The sequence below is a fragment of the Lissotriton helveticus genome, chromosome 5_1 (genome assembly GCF_964261635.1).
Source record: "Lissotriton helveticus chromosome 5_1, aLisHel1.1, whole genome shotgun sequence".
NCBI classification, from domain to species: domain Eukaryota; kingdom Metazoa; phylum Chordata; class Amphibia; order Caudata; family Salamandridae; genus Lissotriton; species Lissotriton helveticus.
The window spans coordinates 1,584,219,431-1,584,247,430 of NC_136065.1; the positions used below are offsets into that span (position 1 = coordinate 1,584,219,431).

Consider the following 28,000-nt stretch of genomic DNA (forward strand, 5'->3'; position numbering starts at 1 on the left):
GCCGAAATTGCCGAACGCATCGCATTAATGGTCCGATAAGCCAGACCGTCTGCCGCTAATTCTGCCAAAAAATTCAGGATGTGAACGACACCTGCGACCAGGGGATCCAGGTCCCGTCGAAGACAGCAACGAACCCACCTGGACCAAGCCGATCGGTACCTCTTTGTGGTGCTGTATGCCCATGCCTTAGACAAAAAGGACTCAGCCGAGCCCGAAAGGCCTGGGAGCGACCAGCGTCTCCGGAAAGCCGCCATGCCATGAGGCGGAGAGTATCCTGCATTATGAGGCGATGCGGGTCCCCGTCCGGATTGAGAAGAAGACGAGGGAGCCGGGGTAGTAGGATTGGAGAATCCCAAGAAAGTTCCAGAAGAACTGGAAACCAAACTTGCGATCTCCACCAGGGCGTCACCATCACCACTTCCGCCCTTTGGTGGCGAAGGTGGGCCGCTGACCGCACCACCATCGAAAAGGGAGGGAAAGCGTAAGGCCGTTCTCGACTCCAGTCTTGGAGAAACGCATCCATGGCTTCCGCTAGGGTATCCGGTCTCCAACTGAAAAATCTCGGCAACTGGAAGTCCAGACAGGACGCAAACAGGTCCACCGAGAATGGGCCCCACATGGTGTCTAACCAGTGAAACACCTGTGCATCCAACTTCCAGAGACTCGAATCCCGCAGGTACATCGTGTGCCAATCCGCCACCTGATTGGCTTGACCCGGCAGGTACTCCGCCGTCACCGAGACCTGATGGGCCAGGCAGTAATTCCAAAAATCTTTCACCAGATCCCCTAGGGCCCGGGACCGAGGACCACCTAGATAGCGAACCACACGACTTCGCTGAGTCCCTGGTCCAGCAACGGACTGCAAAGGAGCCCTCCAGGAGCTCCAGGCAGTTGATATGGAGTCGTTGCTCCTCTAACGACCAAGCGCCGCCTGTGGAGAAGTCCCCGCAGCGGGCGCCCCAGCCCGACCTGCTGGCATCCGACTCTCTTACCAAATCTGGAACCGACCCGATAATTGCTCGGCCGTCCACGCCTCCATATGGGAAAGCCACCAGGACATTTCCCCTTTTACTTCCTCTGAAAGAGGAACCAGCTGCTCGTAAGTCAAGCCCCTCCTGACATGATACGCCTTGAGGCGCTGAAGGGCTCGATAATGAAGAGGCCCCAGGAAGATTGCCTGAATGGAGGACGAGAGAAGCCCTACCACTCTGGCAATCTGACGCAGGGAAGTGTGCGACTTGGCTATCGTCTGTCTCAGCTCGTGCTGGATTTTGGCCATCTTCCGCGACAGAAGACTCAGAGAAGCCTGCAAGGAGTCCTCGACGAAACCCAGGAACACCATCCTTTGGGAAGGAGCAAAGATGGACTTGTCCCCGTTGATAATGAAGCCCAGACCCTGCAACAGGGAAATCGTTTGGTTGAGCTGAAGTACCAACTTGTTGGGGCATTGGGCCATCAAAAGGATGTCTAGATAGACAATCATCCGAATACCCCGGCTCCGAAGGACCTCCACTGCTGGATGCAACAGCTTGGTAAAACACCAAGGAACTGAGGAAAGCCCGAATGGAAGGGCCGTGAACTCGAAGACTTGGTTTCTCCAGAGGAACTGCAGAAACCGACGGTGAGGCGGGTGGCTGGGCACCACTAAATACGCATCCTTGAGGTCCAAGCGGACCATCCAGTCGTTTGGCAACAGCACGTCCCGCAGGAGATGGATACCCTCCATCTTGAAGTGGTTGTAAACTAACCAGCCATTGAACTCCCAGAGGTTTATCACGGGCCTCTTGCCACCATCTGTTTTTTCCACCAGGAAAATGTTGCTGAGGAAACCGGAGGGGTGCCGCCTTGATCGACAAATGGCCCCTTTGCGCAGCAGCGCCGAAACCTCCTCGTCGATCAAACGTGCATCGTCCCGGGAAAAGAGTATAGGGCGCGGGACTTTTAACTGGCAGGGGCGGTCGTAAAACTCTATACGGAAACTGCGCTCGGTTTGAAGAACCCATGCGTCCCCTGTGATTGCCGCCCAAGCCTCTGGAAAACACGCTAGTCATCCCCCGATCAGAACCTGGTCTGGCGGGCTCACACTCACCGTGGGAATTGTTGTTTCCTGTGTCGTTTCTGAAGCCGCCGCGCCCTCGGAAACGTTGGTCTCTGGTCGGGTAAAAGTTGTTGTAGTTGGCCGGACGAATTGTACTGGCCTCTGCCGGAGCCTTGCCCTTTATTGGGTTGAGTCTGACCGCCACAGCCGGTTGTGAGGCCCCTACCACGACCGGTGAAACGCTGCTGGAACACCCTCTTAATGATAGATTGGGCTTTGTCCAGGGAGGTGAACGTAGAAACAAACTTCCCCAATTCTTTGATGAATGGATCACCAAACAGACCGCCTTGCGCTACCACTCCCGCCTCCAAAGAGGCCAGGTCCCCCAACTTGGGGTCCAGTTTGATGAGCAAGGAACGCCGACATTCTGTCGAGAGAGCGCAGTTAGCGTTACCCAAGAATATGACAGCCCTCTGCGCCCAATTGGACAAAACGTCCGGGGATATGGTGGAGCCCGATACCTTGGCCTCCTCCGCCATATCGAGGATCTTTGTCAGCGGGCCTATTGTGTCCAACAATTTGTCTTGGCACGACCGCCAGGAGCGGTCAATCCCCTTACGAGGATCCTTGACGAACTTTGCCATAAAGGTGGCCATCTTCCCATCCAGCTCTGGAGTCATGGCGACTTTCCCCTCCAGTGTAGGACGCGGACATTCTCCCCTCAGGCAACTATGCACCTCTTTTTGTGACAGCTTGCGGAGGCGCCCTGCCACGAACTTCGCGACCTTGTCTCCCGGCGCCCAAGCAGCCGACCTCGGATGAATGATTTCGTCCGGGTCAAGCATGCCTGAAGCGTCCTGGGGCAACTCAGGCGCGGAGCCGGACGGTCGCCACGACCGCACAGAGTCCTCGTCATCGTCAGCGTCCGCAGGGGAGAACCCTCCCGGGGAGGAAGGGGCTGTCCCGGTCTGCACCGAAGGTCCCGGGGCCGGCAGCTGTGCTGGGGCAGGTTCGGTCCTCTTGGCCAAAAACGCATCTCTTAGGCGTTCGAAGGCGTCCTTGTCTACACCCCGCGCACCCCCAGAGCCTCCGTCCCTACACACCTTCTTAGGCGTGGGCAGAGTCCCCTCCAAAGGGACGGGGCTAACCACAGGGGGTCCTAGTGGCGCTGGTGCCAACTTTGCGCACTCCTCCACTATGCGGGCCGAGAGTCTATCCTCCATAGGCCCCACTATCTCTTGTACTCACCTGTAGATATACTGGTCTACCGCATTATAGAATTCATCATCCCCCAAATACTGGTGTGTCTCCTCCTCCTCAACATAATACTCCTCTGCCATAATTGTTGACCCTACTATATGCTGCGGGAAAGGCAGAGGTTCACACTGGCACCAGGGACCAGAGCTATGGGCTAACCTAAGGCTAGCAAGTCTTTTTCGTACTGGCACACTAGAAATTATTGAGGCAGCACCCCCCTCTCAGGGCGCTGACCGTCTTCTATAAGACCGGGTCTATGCCGCCCCCCTGCGCGCTTCAGGCTAGTCAGAAATGCTGCAAGCGGGATACTCCGATGAAGGTGCTGGTAGAATACGGCCCGTAGGCGTAAGTGTGGTAATCCGCAAATACAGACCCCACTGGGGCGTGGTAAAAGCAAGGGGTAATACAACCCTTTCAGGGCGTCACGGTGAGGCGGCAGGCAAAGGCTCCGGCGGGCTCCTCTCCTCAGCACGGCTCCTGTCACTAAGGGAAAACCCGCCCTGAGGAGAACGAGACGCGACCGCTCCCTCTGGCGGTAAGAACACACCGCCGCAATGCTGGGGACAGTCGCGTCAGGGGCGAAACGTCCCCGCGACAATAAAAGGGGGCTCTGAAAGGTAAAGAAAAAATCACGCCATAACAATGCAATGCGCCGCATCACTTTCAAAGCACAAGGATATGTAATATTTACAACAATATGTTGAATCCCTGTGCTTTCCCCTGCGCTTGTGCACAATTGGCTGCCAGACGCCAACGCAGGGCCTCTTGCGCCATGGTGCAAGGGTGTCTGCGTTTTAAGGGAGTTTGTTCTTGTGTAGGGACACTTTCCTGCACAAAAACAATCATGTGAGCTGTTATCGTCTTTCGATGTAGAAAGAGGAAAAACACGAGGAGAATATAAGTAATTCTCCTTGTTGAGCCTCCTTAGGCCTCTCCTGGGGAGTCAGGATTCTGACACATTCCCAAGTTTATGAAATGTAAATCTGGGAATACGGCAGAATCCATTGATGTTGTGTGGAAACACCCACAGCTGCACCTGGGGCACGCCCCTTTCATACAAAGTGAAGCATGAAAAGGGGCGTATTTACAAGGCAATGAAAAGCCACACAGGGTGGCTTTATATGGCCTTGTAAATATGGAGCACCACTCCACGCCGCCGGTGCGTCTAAAAAAGTGACAAACAGGCGACGCAAGGGGCTTGTAAATATGCCCCTCAATGTATGTTGAGCTATCTCTATGTTTTGTGTAGATATTAAGCATATAATTTTGTTTTACACTTTAGAAATTTGCCAGGACTGACACAGGTTGCTACCTCTGAAATGTATATAAGGGAAGTATACGAAGTTTGATTATTTTGGACCCAAGTTAATCAGTGGAAATTGAATGCTGCTCCTCTGACGTAGGAAAATCCTGAATATTCTACCACCCTTGTTGCTATTGGGAGCACTGCCTCCTATAGGTCATTACACAAGTGACATTTTAAGACTGATCATATCGCCAGGGACTGGAACATGTATTTGAGTAAGTAGCTGTGGCATGAATTCCATCGTGCTAAAGGCAGGTCACCCTTCTGCATGTGACTCTTCTTCTTGAGTCAATATCGGAGCACACAGCACAGTCTGCCTGGCTGATGAAGGGTATACCCAGAAACCGGTCCCAGGATGCTTGTTTCCGGTCCAGTGAGGACCTGACTTGGCAGTCTGGTCTGGACTGTTCCCATGAGGCACAGGGTCAAGACTGATTTGCCTATGGCTGGGTTTTAACTGGGGTGGCGTGTTGAGCAAAAGAACAATGGATTTAACCCCTCTTGACTGGGGATGAATGTATGATTCATTCAGCATTCCGTCCATCATTTGTTTGCATCAGACAAAATATAGCCAGGTTACAGTTCCCTCACTTCCAGCCCTTAAATCTGACTATGAAGAAACAATAGTTGAACCTCAGTTCCTCCTGCTGACGTTTCAGGACAGATGAATTCCCTTTCAAGGCTCTGTTCCCTAAGAACCATTACCTCATGTGTTCCCACCAAGAAATGGCTAAATATGTCTTCCCCTAAACGAGCACCAGCTTGGAAAGACTGGTGCAGCTTCTGTACTGCCCAGCCAAGAAACATCATTGTGCCATGAAATACAGTAGAGGCTCTCATTGAGAAGCAGTTCTGTATGGGTGTATCAACTTGTTGCCTCAAAGTAAAGCAGGGAACTCACTTGTGGGCATACATCCCATCTTTTCCAGCCCTAGAGCATGCAACTAAAATACGCCACACACAAAGCTCTGTTTCGGACTTCTTTTATTGTCCAGTTTTCACTTACACACTGTGCATTGTGTCATACTTCTCATAACCACACCCTAACACCTCCCAGCATATTACATAGTTCCTGTCCATATTCCGCCCAGAACCACAAGGGTCCTAGTGAGTACAGCATCACTATGCTACATTTCCTCCTTTTTTAGATAAAAAGTGGCATACGTCATCAAAAGATATCGTTTTGATTAGTCAGCAAGGAGCTCACACTGGTCTGCCAGCTCGGGTAATCCAAGGTGATCGAGGTCCACCCTGATTGAACAAAGGCTGCACAGGCTCAGGCGCTTGAGCAGGACCTGCAGGCGCGATTGCCTCACACATGGTTTCAGGACTCAATATGTAACGAGGTAGGTGTTTAAAGTGTGATATGTCCAGAGTGATGGTCTTTCCAGGACGATGTGCTGTCACTATGTGTCCCTTGCACACTTCCACCTGTAAAGACTCAGCTACAAAAGGAGTGTCCTTTTTCCGTTTCTGTTTCTGTTTAACAAGCACCCAGTCTCTTTTGTTACAGACTGTTTCATGGGCATGTCAGTGCTGTTCTGCATATGTTTAAATTTTGCTTTTCTGATTAGCATTGATGTTACAAACTTTGTCAGCATTTACTGATCGATCCAATGTCCATTGAGATAGTTTTTTTTTCTGATGGCACTCCCAAATAGCAAGGATTCTCACCAGTCATGGAGTGAGGAGTTGATTGATAGGCACGGAGGACCTGCCAGAAGGCTTGGTTCAGATCAATTCCTTACATTGACGCTGTTGAATTACCCTCTTGAGGGTACCTATAAATCATTCAACTACACCATTGGCTTGAGGTCAGAGGAGTATACTTTTATGGTGTTTGATGTTGAGTCGAATCAGAAATTCCTTGAACTCTTTGCTATTGAAAGGCGCTTCATTATCAGATTTGAAGATCTCAGAGATAGCTCACATTGCATCGATGTCATCATGCCCCTCTATGACTTTGTTATGGGTTGTCGATGATTGGTCTTCCACCAAGGGAAAACACGAATATTCGTCTATGACTACCATGTAATGGTGTTAATTTCCTAAAGACCAAAGGAAATCAACCAAAACTCTCTCAAAGGCATGAGCAGGAAGGTCAGACATTGTTACTGGGTGCAGCATCACCTTGGAGGATAAGCAATTGCAAATGTGTCACACTTTCAATTCCTTCTCAACTCACTCATCCAGTCGAGGGAACCACACTTGATCTCTCAAGGCTCTTTTGGTGGCTACAATACCACATTGTCCATCATGGCTCAGCTCGATGACCCACTGTCTTAGGCTCTCAGATACGGCAATCCTCAAGCCTCTCATTATTATGCCTTCTTGGGTGACTGCTAGTTCATCTTGTACATTTTTGAACTTTTGAAATTCAATGTTGTTATTCCTGTCATCCTCAGAGTGATCTTTCCCCCAATTATGTGCCTTTTGCCTCCCACTTTTGGTGTATCCTTTTGTTTGCTTTAGGACTCTGAGCACTTTATCACTGCTAACCAGTGCTAAATTGCATGTGCTTCTCCCCTAATATGTTGACATTGGTGTTTACTTGATTGGCATATATACTTTACCTGTAAGTCCCTTGTAAAGCGGTACCCCATGTAAACAGGGCTTGTAATCTAACTGCTACTAGTGGGTCTGCAGCACTGTTTGTGCCACCCACACAAGTAGCCTTTCAAACCTGTCTCAGGCCTGCCACTGTAGGGCCTGTGTGTGCAGTTTACTGCCTCTTTGACTTGGCATTTAAAGACAATTGCCAAGCATTAAACTCACCTTTTATTACACATCAGTCACTCCTAAGGTAGGCTCTAAGGGCCATATGTAGGTAGCTTAATACCGGTCGGTAACGGCCGAAAATCTGTAAATTTGCTTTTTCTAATGTAGGTGGCTTGATTTTAGGATTCGGTAATTTACCAATTCGGTTATTTAAGGATTCGGTAAATTACCGATTTCTTAAAATACCGAATCGGTAAGTTACCGAATCCTAAAATCCTATGTAGGGAGCACTCAAGTGAGTGCATTTTTGATGTAAGGATTCGTTATTTACCACCAACTACAAGTTGGTGGTAAATATCGAAAACCTTTAAAAAAGCAATGTGCTTTTTTAAAAGTGCCATGTGTCAGACATACATGCCCTTAGGGCATATATGTGTGCCACATGTGCACACATGCAAGATTCAGGGGTGCAACAGGGTGTCAATGTGACACCCTGCCACCCTTGAATATGTTCCCCCTATTACCGATTCTGTATTTACCAAATCGGTAATGGTGAATGGCTTCCCGTTCATTCCTATTCATAGGAATGAATGGAAATTACCTATTTGCTATTTAAGAATCGGTAAATAGAGATTACCTACATATGGCCCTAAGTGACCCTAAGGACAGGGTGCTATGTAACAAAAGGCAGCACATCTACATTTGAATCAACTTGTCCTAGCAGTGACAAACAGCTAGATTTGTTTTTTTACTCCTGTGAGGCCTACTCCTTCCATAGGCTAGCATTGGGGATTCCTTAAAATACCTGTTAAACTGAAATTCCTGATTGGAAAGGAGTAGCTACTTCATGTTTAATATCTTTGGAATGATGGTGATAAATCCTCTTTAGTGGTAAAGTTGAATTTACATTACCATTTTAGAAATGCCCCTTTTAGAAAGTGGAAATTTCTCTGCTGTTAACTTTGCTCTTTATGCCTCCAACCTGCCTCCAATACACTTCTGGGCTGGGTGAGAGCTACACCTTGTGCATACTCTAGACAGCCACAACACAGGAAGGGCTGGGTGTGACAGGGGATACATCTGCATTAAGCATGGCAGAATTTTCAAATTCGCCACACGCGAATTTGCACGAATTCGTAATCGCGATTCGCAAAATCCGCCAAATTCCGCGAGCTTGCAAATTAATTTTTTTTGCGAGTTCGCGAGATTTTTCTACCAGTTTGGGAACGCGAAGTTGCGCATGCGGTCGCAACGGCCGCGAACATGTTGTTTCCACTTAACCAGCCTGCTCGCGATGCCTTTTTCCTGTTTCGGGTCGCAATGACGTGTTCTCGTTCACAATTTCCTGTTTTGGGTCTCCATGAGGTGTTCACGTTCGCGGCTTCGCTCGGCCAGCTACCAAAATCTCGCAGCGCACCCGAACAGGGAAGAAAACTCATCAGCGATTGCAGAATCATGGTAAGTCAATGCCGCGTGCGCGAGATTGTATTTTTGAAGCGAGAACAAGAAAAAAAATCCGCCAACTCGCAAATTGCGGATTTTTGGGCAATTTCGCGCGATTCGCGGATCGCAATTTTGCCAAAAATTCGCATATTCCGTAACTGGAACGAATTTCCCGCCCATACTTAATCTGCATTCATCTGCATACCTATTGTCTTCATGGGCAGGGAGAAGGAGAGGTGATTCACACTTACATTTGAATAGGTTATGTCTTGCTCTCACATAAAGGGCTGATATACCCCCTACTGGTAATCTGGAGCCAGAGCTGGGTTGAAAGGGATCCTTGTGCACGTCAGAGAACTCTTTTAAAGTCAATCCCTACATCAAAGACACCTTTGGGTATACGTACAAGGGCTCTGGCCCTTTGAAATCAGTACACTTCTGGACCTGGAAAATACCTGGAGTAAAGGCTAATGTCCTGAAGGATTGCCACAATGCTATCCAGAGAAACTGCATCCCTGATTTGTTGAGCTGCCTTGCTACTGCTGACCTCTGCCCTGCTCAAGAATCAAGAACTAACCCCCAGATTGACTCCATGGGCTTGCTGGCTTGCCCCCAGTTCTGAAATCTGAGGGCCATCAAAGATTTCACTGATGCACCACTATTGTGGAACTCTGTCACTCCAGTAGCAGTGCACCCTCACCAGGAGTCGAGAATGAGTGCTCCTTGCATTGTACTCTTCTAACCCAGCATGAGTTGAGCGCTCCCTCTTTTCACTAAATTCAGCATGTGTGCCCCAGCACCACCGAGAAGTCATAGCCGAACTGAGGGATCGCGCCTGACACGGTACCGCATTGCCATAGTAACCCCTTTCCCTTCTACCACACAGCTACGTAGACAGTGCTACCACTGCAGGATAAAGACCAGTGTGTCTACAGATGACCGCAAAGGTACTATGCTATTGAGCTGGGGCCAGCGAGGTCCGCTGCGATTGCTTAGCCCCACACAGCAGCCCCAACGTCAAATGCAGTTTGCAAATATCGTCACTTGTGCATTTGGCAATTATCATTATTTGTGCACCCCTCAGCTGTGTGCGATAGTGCCCGGCCAGGCCCCGTGCAGCAGCCATGCCCTGCCCCGTGTGACTCCCTCAGTGGGATTTGTACTCACCCATCGGGCGGGAAGACCGCACTGAAGTTTAGAATCTCAACTGCTTTCCCAGCACTCAGCTGTAAAACATTAACATAAACTCCCTAAGGGGAATGTCTGCATTGTTTTAGCATTGTACTTTCAGTTACATACAAAGCATGGTAAATTGTGTATTTCCGATTTGATTATTGTGGTTTTGGTCATATTTAAATCAGATTAATATTCCCTATTTTTCTAAACCTGTGTGCAGTCTTTTTTGTTGTATATTCATTGTGTTACTGTGTGTGTGTGTGTTGCAAAATTACTTTACACATTGCCTCTTATGATGAGCCTGCCTGCTCTGCACCAAGGTTATCCTAGGTGTGTATCTTTAGCTTACCCTGACTAGAGTGATGAGTTATGCCCTAAGTACTTACTAACCCTGGGTGTTGTTCGCAGAGTTTTTCTATGCAGAACTCCGCGAAGTTACAAAAAAACTACGCAAAGTTCTGCAAGTGGCGGAGTGTAGTGCGAACTGCTGTTGGCGCTGGTCTTCCTGCTGCTCGGGTAGAAATTCTACCCAAGCTGCAGCTCGCGCTCGCGAACTTACCATTCGCGAGCGCGAGCAGTGAAAATACTCTGCTGCACTACGTGAATCTGAGTTTTCTGCACTCTGCGGAGCGCGGCGTGCAGAAAACTCTGCAAACACAGCGAACGGAGTGGAGTTTACCGCCCAGGCCTAGTACTTACTCTAGCCAACCAGAAACTCCATTTCTAACATTGGTGATTAGCAGTGAGGATAGGACTTGTGTTTGTGCAGTACCATATAGTAATTCAGTGTTCACTGCACCTCTGGACTTAGACCAATTCTAACCTATTCGTCCTGATTAGCAAAAATTTTGTCTGTCAGCGCTAATTGGCATTTTTCAATTTTCAATTTTCCCCGATTGGTCTTTTGAGTTTTTTCTGCTAAAACATGTCTCAATCTGGAGACGCAGCACCTGCACTTGAAGCTGTGGAATTTGATCTGGCCCGGTTATAATCTTAACCGCGGCTTAGATGAAAACCTTTTACAAGCAATTTTATATCTCAATGCGGGGGTTCACCAGAAAGGTGAACCTGCAGAAAGCCTTAAGAGTCTGGGCAGAGACCCAGGGTGCAGGGGATGATAACCTAGATGAGGAGCAAGAATTCATGAGGAGGATGGGGAGCTGATCCTGGATGCCAATATGGATTAAGCACTGACTGTGGGAGGGGCAAACAACTTGCCAGCGGTAGCAAAAGAAAGTGGAACAGGCCTTGTAGGAGAGGAGGATCACCCTTGAGCTCTGCCTAAGAGAGCTGGGCCTAAGAGCCCTACAAGATGAGTCCAGCAACAGCAGAAATGGTGGCAGCATACCTGCAGTGTCTTCAAGCTAGCCCAGAGACCATATTCACAAGGATATGGTGCCCTGTTACAATGTGGGGGATAACATGGCTAGCAGCCTATGAAATGGCTTTGAAAGTGCACAGGATTCCAGAGGAGTTCGGGGGCGGGGGGGCTGGGTGAGGTGCATACTCTTTGGCAGTACTTGCCCATGGTGGGGAGGGATACACTCCTTACATTAGAGGTGGGGTTCAAACCAACAACACTGCCATGAAGGCCATTCTAGTCAAGAAGTTTGGTTTGACACCTGAAAAGTACAGGTACCAGTTCAGTGCTAGTCACAAACTGACCACACAAACATAGGTAGATCTTCTGAATTATGCCGGTAACGCATTGAAGGGCTGGGTGAGGGGCAGCAAAGTTGGTGATTATAAAGGATTGCATCATTTGTTTTTGAAGGAGGCCATTCTTGGTAATTGTTTTCCAGAACGGCACCAACACCATGTGGATAGCAAGGTGACTGACTCCAGGAAGCTTGCAGATAAGGTGGACATTTGGGTCAGCATCAGAGTGTCTAAGAAGGTATCTGGTAGGGACTCCCAAAAGGGTGGTCAGAGCACCAACAGCAGAAAGGGGGGAGATAAGAAGGAGTTCCTTAAATAATTCACAAGGGACAGGGTCTGGGTCCCATCCCTCATCTGGACACCAGAAGTCAACCTACCGTGACAAACATCAACAGCCCAAAACTCCCAAGTGCTATGAGTATGAACACTAAAAAGGGGATCCCAAGTGTCCAAAATGAGCATACCCTCCAACTGGAGTTAAGATCCCCGGGGTGGCTAGCATAGTGCAGGGGGAGGGGTTTGTCCCTGGTAATGGGGCGGGGGTTGGCAGAGCTTAAGTTAGTGTCCCTTTGCAACAGTGAGATGGTTCCTAAGGTCCATGTGCCATCAAATATTACAAAGTATAGGCAATAGAAAACCGAGATGGTCATCTGCCAGACCACTACTGGATAAACTTCATTGGCTCCCTCTGGTCCAACGCATCGCCTTCAAGACTGGGTGTATCATCTTCAAGGCTTTGCACGGTAAAAGGCCAAAATTCATCAGCTGCAGAATTGTCAGACATGTACCCTCCCGTAACCTTCGTTCGGCCCATCTTCAGCTTCTGTCTGTCCCTACCTTTAAGCTGAAACGCCAAAGAGGATGCAGATTTTCTCATCTCGCTCCTGTATTTTGGAATTCCTTACCACTACCAATCCGGATGAGCAATGACCTCCTGACATTTAGAAAATTGCTTAAAACTTGGCTATACGAGCAAGCGCTCGGGTAACTTCCCTCAGTGTGATTCCTGCCTGACTAGCGCCATGAAACCTCTGGGTGACCGTGCGCTCTATAAGTTCCGATTAAGATAAGATAAGATAAGATGGTTCTCCATCAGCGGCCAAGGTGTGGAAGCCCTGAGGGACACATGTGCCAGTATGACTATGGTAAGGAGTCCGTTGGTGTCCCCAGAGCAGGTGATTCCAATGAATTCCACCACATTGTGGAGTCTGACAACAGGGAAGGTCACTATCCAGTGGCCCGGTTCCATTTGAGTGGGGGGGGGGCAGGGTCAGGTCTTTTGAAGGTTGCTGTGAGCCCTGCCATGCCTGTGGACTGTTTGTTGGGTAATGACCCCGAGCACACTATCTGGAAAAACTCATGAGGAGGTGTTGGGGTTACCTGAGTGGATCTGTGCCTCAACAAGGTCCATGGCTGCCTGGGAAGGGAGTCAAAAAGGGCTAGAACCTGGAGTAATGGCCAGCTTCTAAAGAATGGAAAGGCATAGGGTGTGGGAAACTATCCCCTGAATGTGCCCACAGTGAGATCAATGGGGCAGCTGTGGTGGGCGAAGGTGTAGATGGAGGACCCACCAGGGAGTAGTTCTGGTTCTGGAGGGCACAGAGGAGGCGCCCAACCCTAGAGGGCATTGGGCACCAGGCCGAAGCCCAAGCAGCAGGTGATCTCTCTGGCAGCTATCTAATTTACTGGGAGGACAACCTCCTTTACAGTGAGCCTAAGGTTCCTGTGCATTGGACAACAAGGGCCCTGGAGGTTGCCCAATGCTTCTGGAACTAGCTCATGAAATACTCCTGGTAGGACACTTGGGCCAAGACAAGACATTTGCAAGGCTTACCCACATTTCTTTTGGCCCAAGAGCAGGGCATTTTCAGATACCTTCTTTAGGGGCTATGTGAGCTGCCAGGCTACTTGGAAGACAGGGAAAAAGCTAGAGACTCCCCTTGAACCACTACCCACCATTAGCACCCCCTCTGAAAGGGTGGGCATCAACAATGTTGGGCCTATGGATCTGCAAACCTCTCCTGGTCACAGGTTTATCCCACCCAGTATCCAGAAGCAATTCCTCTGATGACCACCACTGCACCTGTGGCGGGTATTTTTACCCAAGTGGGTTTCCCCAAGGGAGTTGTGTCTGACAGGGGAACCAACTTCTTGCCTGCATTCATGCAGTCCATGTAGAAAGAGTGTGGGAATAACTACAAGTTCTCCACCCTTTTCACCCCCTAAGAAATGGACTTGTTAAGAGATTCAACAAGACCCTAAAAACCATGATCAGAAGTCTGCCTGAGGACTAAGGAAAAAGTGGGACATCCTCTTGCCCTGTCTTTTGTTTTCCTACAGGGGAGTACCGCAGATGGGAGTAGGCTTTAGCCCTATTGAGCTACTGTATGGTCACCCCGCAGAGGACCTCTCAGTTTGGTGAATGAATGGTGGGAGAAAGTTCCCAGGAAAGGTTCCCAGGATGTAGTAAGTTACAAGTTGGCCTTTCGTAGCCAAATGGCTAATTTGTGAAAGAAAGCTTCTGACAACTTGGAAGCAAATCAGACTGTAATGAAAGAGTGTTATGACCAAACTTCTGGGATTCCCTTTTCATTGAATAAGAAACAAACGTGATCCAGATAGTAACACAGCAAACTGGATGGAAGACTTGTCTGATATAGAATATACACAACTATTCCAAACATTTTTTTGATTAAATGAACATGGAAGAGAAAAAGAACATCCAGGTTGCTGAATTGTGCGGCAATGATGATCAATAAACTCAAAAACTACATTTGAAACATATATTCAAATATATTGTACAATATTTAAAACATTCATAATATCTCAAAAACTTTGACAAAGTGCCAATGCATGTATTGACAGAATCATATCAACATGATTTCGTATACATATGCACCATACTCGTTATGTGTATCATTCAGATATTTAAAAAAATATACTGTCAAATTCATAAAAATTCATAAAAATTCTCAAACAACTGTCGACTCGGCGTTTCGGTGAAAATTAAATGATTTGTCACCTTCTTCAGGACAAGAATTGCATATTATCTAGACAATATCAAAAAATCATTGTTTTAAAATTAGAAAAATTAAAATATATTTACATTGCAAACACATACATATTACAGCAACCTGAAAGTTAATTGTAAAAATACAATTATCCAAACATCTTAAACGCCATCTTAAAAATTACAAAGTACATCACAGTCCAGGTTTTGCCAGGTCTTTTTAGATAGCTTGTCGCTACATATTAATGGTAATGGCTTTGGGCTCCTCAGGTCAATGCGTAAGATTTTGCCCCTTCTCCCCCCCAACTCTCAAAAACTGCTGATCCAAGGCCTGATACTCTCTAGGCTCGACTTCAGTAACTCCATCTATCTAGGAGCGCCGGAGGCGACTCTGAACAAATTACAAAGGGCCCAAAATGCAGCTGCCCGGATCCCTACTAACACCTCTGTCAGAGCTTCAGCCAAACCAGCGCTGAAGCGCCTCCACTGGCTCCCGGTAAGAGAGCGTGTGAAATTTAAGGCCCTCTGCCTGGCGCACAGACTGCTCCAAAACAAAGCCTACAAAAATTCATTAAGCCATATAAAGCCCCCAGACCCCTTCGATCCGACCAGGAACATTTCATCATCATCCCCAGAATTAAGAAAGCCCGAACAGGTGGAAGGCGTTTCTCGGTTCACACTGCACGTCTCTGGAACGCCCTTCCCCTCGACCTAAGATCTGAACCCAATTACCTACGGTTCAGGAAGCGATTGAAAACACACCTCTTCCCCTAATCCCGTTAAAGGCCCCCCCCTTGGTGAACCTCAGTTGTATTGATCTTAGCGCTGGGATACTCATGGGTGACTACGCGCTCTATAAATTAAAATAATAATAATAATAATAATAATATTAGTCAAAAGACAATTTAAATTCCCTAGACCCAAATAAATTACGCAAAAAACATACCTATTAATAGTATACGTATGTAGACCCAACAAAATGTCACCTCACGCTTGGAATGACGTGCCCCAGATCAGAAAGTATCCCTATGTCTTGCTTCTACACTTGGCAGATACAGGTAGAGATTCTACAAAGAATATGTACATAATTAGCCACTGTCTTACAAGATTGATTCCAGGTATGGAGCTGTACCAATGAATGGACCTACCTCTTCAGTCCAATCTTAAAAGACTCATCAATATAGAATGGGAATCCCTTACTGCTGTCCAAAGATCAAGGCAATAGGAAATCTGCGAGAAAAAAAATTAGAGATTTTTTGCCTGGACATATCACCTATTTATGGTGAAAAATTCCCATGAGATAAATAAATCTCACTGAAAAAACTTTCAATAAAGCTGTTCGTGTATGCGGAGTGTCGAAGCAAATAGCGATCTCTTAAACTCCAATGTCACCTATGGGTGATAAAAGTGCTGTAGGTCTAGAGCTGATAATATTCAAAAGGATAATATACATCAGGTAAGTATAGATCTCACCTATCAATCCGTATGGTGTTGCACTTGTGGGGTGTATATGTACATAAACCTCGTGAGCGTTTTCAATAATTTCAATTTTATTGAATCAAGTTTGAGTTATTGAACTCTATATAGCTAGAAATAAAAATAGAATTAGAAAATGCAAGGTATAATATACACCAAAAATGGGCTATTAGTTACAATGATCAGCCTTTTGCAATACAATTATACAATACAGCCTTTTTCCTGACCTTAAAGTGGAACATCAACAGGGTAAAATATTTTATAGACAACCCATGAATAATAGACTAACATACGGAGGCAATATCAGGTACATATCCGAATCCCTTAATACTGTTGAGGAAATAATATAAGGTATATATATGAACCTCTTGATACTAAAGTCCAACCCCCTAAAAGAAGTGACCTAACAACCACAAAGGGAACTCAAAGGCGCTTACCGTTCCTTAGAAAAGTGACCGATACTATCGCTGAAGGCACACACTTAGGGGTTATAGGGTGTTTCCCCAAACCTGTTTGAACCGTATGAATTAGATATCCACTACACTATACGCAGATACAGCAAGGCTCCATCACTTCCTAGACCACCAAAACCCCACATCAAAGAAATACCTTGCCCTTGATTCTGGCTCTCAACTTATCCAATAACCTGTGAGATTTATTATTGACAGGTAGGTTGTCCCCTGTATCCCTATGATGGGTACACAGGTTGGTAATCCTTGGAATTAGGGCGAATGGAGAGGAGTACTGTCCCAACACCATTAGAAACCGATCGCGGATCCACTAAATCTTTCTATATTTGGCCAGTAGGGTTGGAATTATCACTGGCAGGGTGATCTTTAAGATTCTACTTACATGAAGTTCAGCCCTGAACAAGTCACAGGATATTTTCCCTTTGTGACGAAACGCGTGTTGGCTGGTTGCTTTTTGATGTTACATGAAATAAAAGACAAAGAATAGATCCATTTAGACTTTAAATTACTCTTTTTGGATGTATATGACTAGATGAACTCTCTTCATGAAATTCTAATGTGTGCACAGGACTTTGGTTCATAATCAAGGGCAAGGTCTCCGAGATGCTAGAGTTAGGGGTGGTAGAACCCTCCAGGAGCCCATGGTCCAGTCCAGTGATTCTGGTACCAAAAGCTACACCAACAGGCACCACACCTGAACTGAGGTTCTGTGTGGATTACAGAGAACTACATTTTGTACACAAAGATTGATGCTAATCCTATACCTAGGACGAATGAGCACATTGATAGGATAGGGGCTGACCAGTACTGAAGTACCTTTGATCTTACATCAGGGTACTGGCAGATCGCAGTAACAGAGGGAGGCAAGTAGAGGTCAGCCTTCCCCAATACAGAGGGCCGCTATCAGTTTAGGGTGATGCCCTTTGGATTAAATTACGCCCCTGCCACTTTCAAGAGGCTCATGAACCTGGTCCTTGCTGGTTTAGAGGTCTTCTCAGACGCGTACCTGGGACTTTATTATACAAAGTGCCCCGGGAGCTCAACGGGCATTTGTGCCTACTTTGCGCTCCCTCCAGGACACCTTGGTATTACAGAAGGGGGCAGCAGATGCTTGTGCTGGTGCACATATATCCTCAGAGGGCGTTCCCTCATTTGCATGGGGGTGTGGACATATGCAAATGGGGGAATCTCTTTGCCTCTGCTCCCATGCCGTATTACAAACTGCTAACCAGTGCTAAAGTACATGTGCATCTCCCCTAAACATGTTGACATTTGGGGTCATATGTATGAAGCTATTTTGCGATCGCAAACACTGCAAATCACCCAAAAATTGTGTTTGCGATCGCAAAACAGAGAATCCCTATGTATAAGAGCTATCCTGTGTGTAAAATTTGTAATTGCAAAATTAGCGATTAGCAATTTTGCAAGGCATAGATTCTGCGAATAATTTTACAAACTCGCAATCTGCAAAACGTTATTTGCGAAATTCACAATTAAGGTGTTCGCAAATTGCTAATTCGCAAATGAGATGCTTGAAATAATAGCAATTTGCGATTCTGCGAAATTCGCAATTTTGCTAATCGCAATTACCACCAAGTCTGAGCAGGTGGTAACCAGGTGTAACCTATTTAAAGAGGCTCCAATGCAACAAGGGTTATCCACAATGGCTGGGCTGTATGTGATAGCCAGGAGGCTGTAAATCAGAGCTGCTGCACAGAGAAGGAGACGCCAGGAAAGGATCTTCAGAGCACGCATAACCCTGTTCCAGCGGACTGTGGAGATCCATGTGAGCTACAGACTGGACGAAGACAGCATCCTGAGCCTAATAGCGGAGCTCAAACCTATACTAGAACACCCCACACGCACGACACACACCATCCCAACCAAGGTACAGGTCTTGTGCTCACTGCACTTACTGGCATCAGGGAGTTTTCAGGGGGTGATAGCCACAGCAGGAGGGGTCTCTCAGATTGCACTGTTGCACTTCTTCCACGCTTTCCTTGATGCAATGGTACAAAGGCTGCATCACCACATCCAATTCCCCAGCACACAACAGGCACTATACCAGACCAAGCAGGAGTTCTGCCAGATAGCCCAATTCCCCCACATAATTGGCTGCATAGATGGGACACATGTCGCTATTTCCCCCCTCACAGAATGAGTATGTGTTCAGGAATCACAAGTTCTATCATTCCCTGAACATACAGGTAGTGTGCAATGCCAAACATATAATCACTGACATAGTTGCGAAAAACCCAGGCAGCCCCCACGACTCATTCATGTTTCGCCACAGTGGGATTCACCGACGACTCACAGATGGGGAGTTTGGTGAGGGCTACCCGCTAGGTAAATGCATTGGACACAAGGACACACCATTAAAGCACAGAAGTGGCAGGACAGTGTTTAACCTGATTCTTCTCACCCTGCAGGTGACAGTGCGTATGCTGTATGTGACTTTATCCTGACTCCGTACCTGATTCCAGCCACTGCTGGGGAGCAGAGGTACAAAAGTGCCCACAGAGCCACCCACTGTGCCACTGAGAGGACATTTGGATTACTCAAGAGCTGATTCCACTGCCTACATAAGAGTGGAGGAGCACTACAGTACAGCCCCGAGACATGTTGCAAAATCGTGGTCACGTGTGCCATGCTACACAACATCGCCACCAGGAAAGGCACCCTAGTGGAACTCACAGATTCAGACTCATCAGAGGAGGGGCCAGCTCGACGATGCAGGCCAGTCGGTGGGGTCGGTGCGGCTGCCGGCCGCCAGAGGCAAGATGAGATTACACAGAACTATTTCTAGATGAGTAATGATGACACAATGCTACAGATTTGTGCGAAACTGTGTTTTTATTTTCTTCAGTGCAGGAAAATATCTGTCACACAGCCTGACTTGCACACTATGTGAGTCCAAATTGCTTGCACATGTTCAACACACAGTGCAAGACTTTTTCATGAACATGAGTCAGTATACAATGGGTTGCCTCACCCATTGCCATGTGCCACTCAAGGTTCTTCGCCGTCTGAGAGCACGGCTTGTTGTGCCTTGCTCAGGGTGCCCACTGCCCTCTCCTGAGGCATCGATTGCTCTCCCCTGACGCGCACTACGCTGTCTGTCCTGTGGGATGGGTGGGGTGATGCAGCTCCTGCTAGATTGCCCATCTTCCTCCAGTTAGCTGAGGGGTCCTGTGCCACCTGTGGCTGCTGCACACAGCTGGTCCTCCGCACATGTGACTTGCACCAAGCCCCTGGCTACAGCCTGGCAGCAGTGTGCCATCTCATGCTGCATGCTGACACAGAGACATGCCAGCACTGATGTGGCCGTGGACATCCGGTTTACAGCCTTTGTGTACATGTCCAGGCAGTGGTGTGGAGGCACTGTCTCTCCCTGCACCTGGCTGCACGATCTCTCTGCATCTCTGTGCAAAGTGCTTCCAGTGCACCCGTCATGCCCAGGAAGCCCTCCCTCATTTGGGTCATGTGCGCTACAAACTGGCACTGTATTGATTTTATTGCCTTTGCTTGCAGGCGCTGTACCTTTAGCATGTTGGCTTCAAGCCCTGCAAAGACCGTGCCTTCACCTACTGCAGCTGTGCTGGTGGTGGCCTGTGCCTGGATGACATTCATGGAGTAGGACGGGCAGGGGACTGTGCTGTGTGAAGTGATGCACGCTGGCCCTGGACTTGCTGAACCTCCCCACTTGTGTCCAGTGGATCTACCTCCAGTTGGGGAAGTGATGGTACTACGAGGCACCGTCTGCTTGTCAACCGGGATGACTGGGCTGTCTTCCTCCTGCTCCTCTTGCCTTGACTGTTCTTCGGTGTGGGATGCATCCTCCCCTTCTGCCATAGGTTCCTGTGTTTCTGGTGGGTGCTGTGAATGTAAATGCACACATTAATTTGGTGTCCTAACTCGCATTGGTTATGCAATAAAGGTTTCAGTTTGGAGTTGCATGGGTCTTATCTGTCTGTTATTTGCCTTTCCTGATACACACATTCTGATTGTACCTTGCTGGGTGTCACTGCTCCACTGTTTGGTGCATGTGACTACATCTCCCATAATGCATTACTGGGTGTGCTTGTGTGCATGCACTGGAATTGCATTCATGTTTGGTTCCTGGGTCTTTCCTGGGTGTGTGAGTGATGTGGTGCTGTATCAGGGGAGTGATAGTATTCCTACCTTGTCTGGTGTTTTGGAGTTCGGAGCTGTCCAGGTCAGCCACGCCACTCACACTGTCTGGCAGCAGGGTGCCCTCAACCAACTCCTCCAAAGGCGTGGAATCAGTAGCAGTGACGTCCCACCACCGGTCTTCCTTGCCCTGTAGCCACTTTTTTTTTGGATCTCTTGCACATATCATACCACCGTTTCCTGAGGTTTTCTACGGTGCGGTGAGTCACGCCGATGGCGTTCACCTTCTCCTGTGTGTCTGCCCAGATTTTCCTTTTGCGTGCCTCTTGCACAAGCAGTTATTTCTTGCCAAACAGGAGCTCATGGCTCACCATCATTTCTTGTATGAGCACCTCCTGCTCCCTTTCACTAAACTTATGTTTTCTTTTCCTGGCATTCTTCTCCTGCTGCTCGTCCTGTGTGTCTATGTCTCCTTCACTCAGATGCAGTGCACAAGTGTCTCAGCTCTCCTCCAAGCCTCTCACTCAGCTCTGGCAATCAGGTGCAGCATGGGCAGTCACACTTCCTGCCTGTGATATCATCAATCTGCACTTGAATTGCCGATTAGCAGATTTGCAATTCCTTATTTGCGATTTTGCAATTGAGGAATCACAATTTAGGTATTCGCATTAATTTTCTGCAAATTTTTGAGAATCGCTAAATATTAGCGATCTTTTATTTACATTGGGGTTTGCGATTCGCAAAATGCGATTCGCAAAGAAATCGCGATTTGAGAATCGCAAATTCCAATTTTTATACATATGGCCCTTGGTGTATACCTGATTGACATATTTAGTTTACCTGTTAGACCCTTGTAAAGTGGTACCGCAGGTAACCAGGGCTTGTAATCTAACCAATACTAGTGGGCCTGCAGCACTGGTTGTGCCACCTACACAAGTGGTCTTATTTAAATCAGATAAATATTCCCTATTTTTCGGAACCCGTGAGGAGTATTTTTGTGAAGTATTCATTGCGTTCTGTGTGTGTCTATTGCACAAATACTTTACACATTGCCTCTTATGATAAGCCTACCTACTCGAATCCAAGCTGCTGGAGGATGAGCACAGGTTATGCTAGGTTTGTATCTAGCTTACCCTTACTAGAGTAGTGGATTCTGCCTGGCTTAGGTATATATTCTAGCCAACCAGAAACTATATTTCTAATGGGAAACATCGCTTTTAATGAAGGCTTTTGAACAAAAAGCCTTTTTAACGAAAGCGGAGCTACGATGGCGTCATTACAACGCCTGTGGTTATGCTGAATGGCATAACTACGCTTGTCATAACAACAATGTCATTACAACACCCGTCATAAAAACAACATCATTATGACAAATGTCGCACCAACGCCTCTCTTTAACACAAAAACAAACACTGCTATTGCCAAGCCCATCTTCTCCAGAAAATGCACAGCAACCAGAACGGAGCTTTAACAGCCACTGAGGTTTACTGGATTGCGGAAATGTGTGCTCTAAGAGAACATATAAATAAGATTCATTTGGAAATCTCTCAGCATGTTCACATTTTGAGAAAATGTGTTTTCAGATGCGGGATGCTGGAAGGGAAAAGGGGTTTTGGGTGGGGTGTTGGGGTAGTGTTTTATTATGCAGCTTATATTTTTATATCTGAGAATTAAAGAGAACATAATAACTTATTTTGAAAATAATTATGTGGCGAATATTGTTTTATAAAATAGGGATATTTAGTTAAAGGGATATGAAGATTTACTTTAATGGGTGGGTTGCTAGGCGAAGGGACAAGACAATTACTTTTAGGGATGGGATGCGAGAGGGTTAAGGTGTTGGGGGTGTACTAATACTATGGTACTAATATGAATGCTGTGTATTACTCTGAATGTTTGTAATTTTTGAAAAAGTGAGTGGTAATTATTATATTAATATTAAAAAAGGACAATTACGTTTAGAGGTGTCAAGTACCACGAACCTGAGAACTTGACTTTCACAGGAGCAGATGATATTAAACCAAATCCCAAACTACACTGTCTGCTGACCATATTATCCACGAGCAGGGAAGAGGAGAAAACGGGTTTGGGAATGAGAAAACAGAGAGACTGCCACTGCTATGCCTCTTCCTCACTGGGCTCCTAGCGAGGGTCTTCACAAGCGTCTGAAATTACATACACAACATTACTAACTCAAGACCTGGACTCTCCAACCTCCATAGAATAACTCAATTTCTCTCCCTCTATCAAATATTGTACCTGTACTTAAGAGTGGTTTAGCCGCTCTCTGATATAATAATTTACTTTATAAATATATGTAAATTCTTGCAGTCTTCTTAATATCCTTTTCTTTTTTTTTAGGTTTTGACGAAGATGTATTTATTTCTTATTGGGAAAGTCCTGATGATGGTAAGTACACATGGTGCCGGTCGACGAATCAACGCGAAATTTTCAAAACTGGTGGGGCACTCCGGTCCACTCCTATCCACACAGTCTTGGGGTGATTCGTTAAGCGGGGGCTGAAAAAAAGGGGGGTCCCAAAATGTGTTTCCCCCCATGCAATTTCCCATTGGAACCTTTAGTCACAGCTACAGCCCGAACTGCTGAACGGAATTACACCAAATTTGGCAAAGAGGTAGTCCTTGGTTCAGACTCGTGCCTTATTGTTAAATGGTGTAAATCTGCTCAGTAGTTTTTTAGTTATTAAAGGAAAAAAATACATATATATCTGGGCGGAGCCTTACGACATATCTCATCGTGAGATCTGATTGGCTGTCAGCACTTCATCCAAGAAGTGATGGCAGCCATCATGGGACTAATATACATGATTGAACCTCATTAAAAAGCATTGCAGTTTATAGAAGGTTTTAAGACTTTAGTTACATTATAAATTATTTGTTGATGGTACCATATTCATTTTAGGAATTGTGGTGTGTTCTAAGGTGATTTTACCATGTGGAAAAGCCTTCTGCTCAGATATCATGAATCATGTTTGAGAGAAAACTACTTTCTCATGCTTTTCCCACAGAGGTTTGGAAGGTGATCTGTAAGCTAAACTGAGAGCATATTTTCTGTAAATTCACATTATCTTTCTCAGTCATTTGAGAATGAAGTCTGACATTCTCAGTAAAACATGTACATCCAACAAGGGCAGAGACTGTCAGTTGATTCCTTTGTGTTCTACTGCAGCTTCCCAGAGTTTTCTAAACGAACAACTAGAGCGCTAACAGCCTTACTTATGACTAGGCTGTCCTGTTTACAGTTTCTATTTTTGGTAAATTCTAGTGGGGGTTTTTCAGTGTTTTCAATATCTTAATAAACAGTTGTTATCAGTGGTTACACATTTTCACGCCACTAAAAACAACAGAAAAAGTGTTTTTCCGGTGTTTATGGAATGTTTTGCTTTTATCATTGCTTGCTTTCTGCACTGAAAGAACATGGTATATAGACAGTGTACGTATAGTGTATATGAGGTCCAAAGAGATTTTTACAAAATAATCTTATTGTAGTACACCATACAATACTTCTTCAGTGAGTCTTTGGTCATGTGCGCTCGCGCTTTCCTTCCCATGTAAACTTCTGTGAAAAGGCCCTCTCAGCATTCATAGCCCCTTGGGCTGAGAACCGTCAGCTAAGGGACACAGTTGGGATGACTCTTTCTTTGATGTCACATAAAGCACGAAATGAAAAATATTTGCGTTTTAGTTCCTGGGCATAAGAAAACAGTGCACCAGAATGGACTGAAAAGTCAATAGCATCCCTCATTAACTCTGAAGATTGTAAAGATGCTTTAAGCATGCCATCTAACAAGTGGCAAGGATCTCCTACAGGGAATCACTTCAGCTCGGGTATCAATTTTGACAGGTCATCACACACATTTTTTATATACGTAGCAGAATCACTGCAAATACAAACAATATCACTCCAATCTTTGTTGAACTTGGAAATAACCTTTTTTGCAGAGATTAACAAGTGACACTGCGTTCCATGTTTTCCAAGAGTCTGGTGTCACGTTTTCACCACTATCCCAGATGCTTGGTGATATATATACTTGTCACTATACCTTGCATTTAATGTTTAAAGCCTGAGGTGTTGGCAATTCACCTACTATCTACTATCAATACTGACCCACTAGAAACTATGGCCTGATGTATTAAGGGTTTTACCCATTCTCTGTGGATAATGTGATGACACATATTAGGAAAGATTTTTATGAAACTAGCGATTTTACCTATCAGTGAAATAACCAAATGCAGCCAAAATATCAAATATGAGTTTGATATGTCCTGATTCTCTACAGTTTAATAAAATAATTAAACTAGACCTAAAACATGAAACTAAACCCTGCATCTTTAGACCAAAGGCCATAAAACTGAAAAAAGTAAAAGGAAGAAGAAACAATATTTTAGTGGCATCCCTAAAGAACAAAACTCAAGCAGAATGTTAGCCAGTCTTTCTTACTGCTAGCTTGTAGAACAAAGTTACATTTTATTGACCCCTCCAGTAAGAACAAAATGACACTTTCACTTTCTTTTTCCTTTCTTGGAATGGCATTTAGTTTGTGGTTGTGCAGGTGTTTTTTTAGTGTTTATATGTTTTCACCGGTGAGGGCTATTTTTCTTTCAGTGGGGTTTTATCAGTTATTATAGGTTTAAACCTAAAACCCCACAGCCTACTTATGACAAAAGTATGGCACACCTGAAGCCATCTTGATTGGAATATACTGGTAACACTTAAAAACATTTAATTTAAAAAAAGAACAAAATGAGAGTGTGCATTTTGCCATAGAATGTATGATTAGTGCTGCAGACAGAAAAATGAGGGCACATTTTGAGTGACTTCTCAAATCTTCTTCTATTTCATTAAAAGAAATTCTGACATGCAGACTGAAACATGTACTTTCAATACCAGCAGCATACTTCCCTGGTGAGCAGTAGCTTTACTACAGTGATCTAATGAGCAACTAGAGTGCTAACATTCAGAATTCATGGCAAATGTGTGACACATCTGAATGCCTTCTTGATGGAACCAAAGTAAAACACTGAAAGTATTTCCTACTGAGGAGACTGGAGGAAATTAGGAAACCTCATAACAAATAAGTCTCTCAAGATGGCAGCCAGCGACAAAAGAGCCCTAATGTAGCACAAATATCACCCAGATGTAGCCCAAGTATAGTCCAATGACAGAATGTCCCAGAGTGTTCTAAAGAACAACTAGAGCGCTAACAGTCTTACTTATGACAAAAGTATGAAACACCTGAATCCAGCTTGATTGGAATAAGGTGGTAACACTTAAAACATTTGAAAAGGAAAAAAATGAGGGGGTTCATTTTGCCATAGAAATTATGATTAGTGCTGAAGAAAGAAAAATGAGAGCACATTTTTACTCCTCAAATCCTCTTCTATTTCATTAAAAAATTCTAACATGTAGACTGAAACATGAACTTTGAATACCAGCAGCAAACTTCCCTGGTGAGCAGTAGTTTTACTACACTGATCTAATGAGTAACTAGAATGCTAACATTCAGAATTTATTGCAAATCTGTGACACATCTGAATGCCCTCTTGATGGAACCAAAGTAAACAAGCATTGAAAATGCAATAGGTCTCACCCTCGTTTAAGTTTAAGCAATTCTGTTTGTAATTAGGTGGATTTTTAGCTTTGCTTTTATTAGTGTTTTTCAAACTTTCATTTACATAACATGCATATGTATTCATATATGTATATGTATGCATGCATTTATATTTGTATCTATACAGATATGCAGGTTATATATATGTTTATATATGTATGTATATATATATACACATACATATATATAAATGCATATATATGTGCATATGTGTCCGTGTAGAAAGAGGTAGGGAGAGAGAGAGAGAGGCTAGAGGTGTAGAGGTAGAGGTGTAGAGGTAGAGGTGTGGAGGTGGAGAGTTAGATTTAGAGGTAGAGAGTAGTAGAGAGTGAGTAATAGAGTGAGTAGTAGAGTGAGTAGTAGAGAGTAGTAGAGAGAGAGTAGTAGAGAGTGAGTAGTAGAGAGAGTAGTAGAGGGTGAGTATTAGAGAGATGCAGAGAGTAAGTAGTAGATAGTGAGTAGTAGAGGTTGAGTAGTAGAGAGAGAGTAGTAGAGAGTAGTGGAGTAGTGGAGAGTGAGTAGAAGAGAGTAGTAGAGAGTGAGTAGTAGAGTGAGTAGTAGAGAGCGAGTAGCAGTGAGCAAGTAGTAAAGAGTGTGTAGTAGAGAGTGAGTAGTAGAGAGTGAGTAGTGGAGAGAGTAGTGGAAAGTGAGCAGTGGAGAGAGAGTAGTGGAGAGAGTAGTGGAGAGTGAGTAGTAGAGAGAGTAGTAGAGAGTAGTAGAGTAGTAGATAGTGAGTAGTAGAGTGAGTAGTAGAGAGTAGTAGAGAGCGAGGAGTAGAGAGTGAATAGTGGAGAGTGAGTAGTAGAGAGTAGTAGAGAGCGAGTAGTAGAGAGTGAGTAGTAGAGAGTAGTGGAGAATGAGTAGTAGAGAGTGAGTAGTAGAGAGTGAGTAGTAGCTAGTAGTAGAGAGTGATTAGTAGAGAGAGAGTAGTAGAGTGAGTAGTAGAGAGTAGTAGAGTGAGTAGTAGAGAGTGAGTAGTAGAGAGTAGTAGAGTGCGTAGTAGAGAGTGAGTAGTAGAGAGATAGTAGTAGAGAGTAGTAGAGAGTGAGTAGTAGAGTAGTAGAGAGTGAGTGGTAGAGAGTAGTTGAGAGTGAGTAGTAGAGATAGTAGTAGAGTAGTAGAGAGTGAGTAGTAGATAGAGTAGTAGAGAGTAGTAGAGTAGTAGAGAATGAGTAGTAGAGAGTGAGTAGGAGCAAGTAGTAGAGAGCCAGTAGTAGAGAGTGAGTAGTGGAGAGTGAGTAGTAGAGAGTAGTAGAGAGCAAGTTGTAGAGAGTTAGTAGTAGAGAGTGAGTAGTAGGGAGTAAATAGTAGAGAGTGAGTAGTGGAGAGAGTAGTAGAGAGTGAGTGGTAGAGAGTAGTAGAGAGTGAGTGGTAGAGAGTAGTAGAGAGAAGTAGAGAGCGAGTAGTAGAGAGTGAGCAGTAGAGAGTGAGTAGTAGGGAGTGAATAGTAGAGCGTGAGTAGTGGAGAGAGTAGTAGAGCGTGAGTAGTAGAGAGTGAGTAGTAGAGAGTAGTAGAGAGTGAATAGTAGAGAGTAGTAGTAGATAGTGAGTAGTAGAGAGTAGTAGTGACGTAGAGAGTGAGTAGTAGAGAGTAAGTAGTAGAGAGTAGTAGAGTAGTAGAGAGTGAGTAGTGGAGATTAGTAGAGAGTGAGTAGTTGAGAGTGAGTAGTAGAGAGAGAGTAGT

General features: G+C 45.6%; 1 protein-coding gene across 1 annotated transcript in view; it reads left to right on the forward strand.

Moving 5' to 3' along the window:
• LOC144755621 (uncharacterized) overlaps window positions 1-28,000 on the forward strand; it is a 589,384-nt gene that overhangs the window by 185,849 nt on the left and 375,535 nt on the right. Inside the window, exon 3 of the mRNA XM_078644742.1 lies at window positions 23,046-23,093. Coding sequence (XP_078500868.1) covers window positions 23,046-23,093 — 48 coding nt within the window. The remainder of the gene's footprint in view (window positions 1-23,045; window positions 23,094-28,000) is intronic.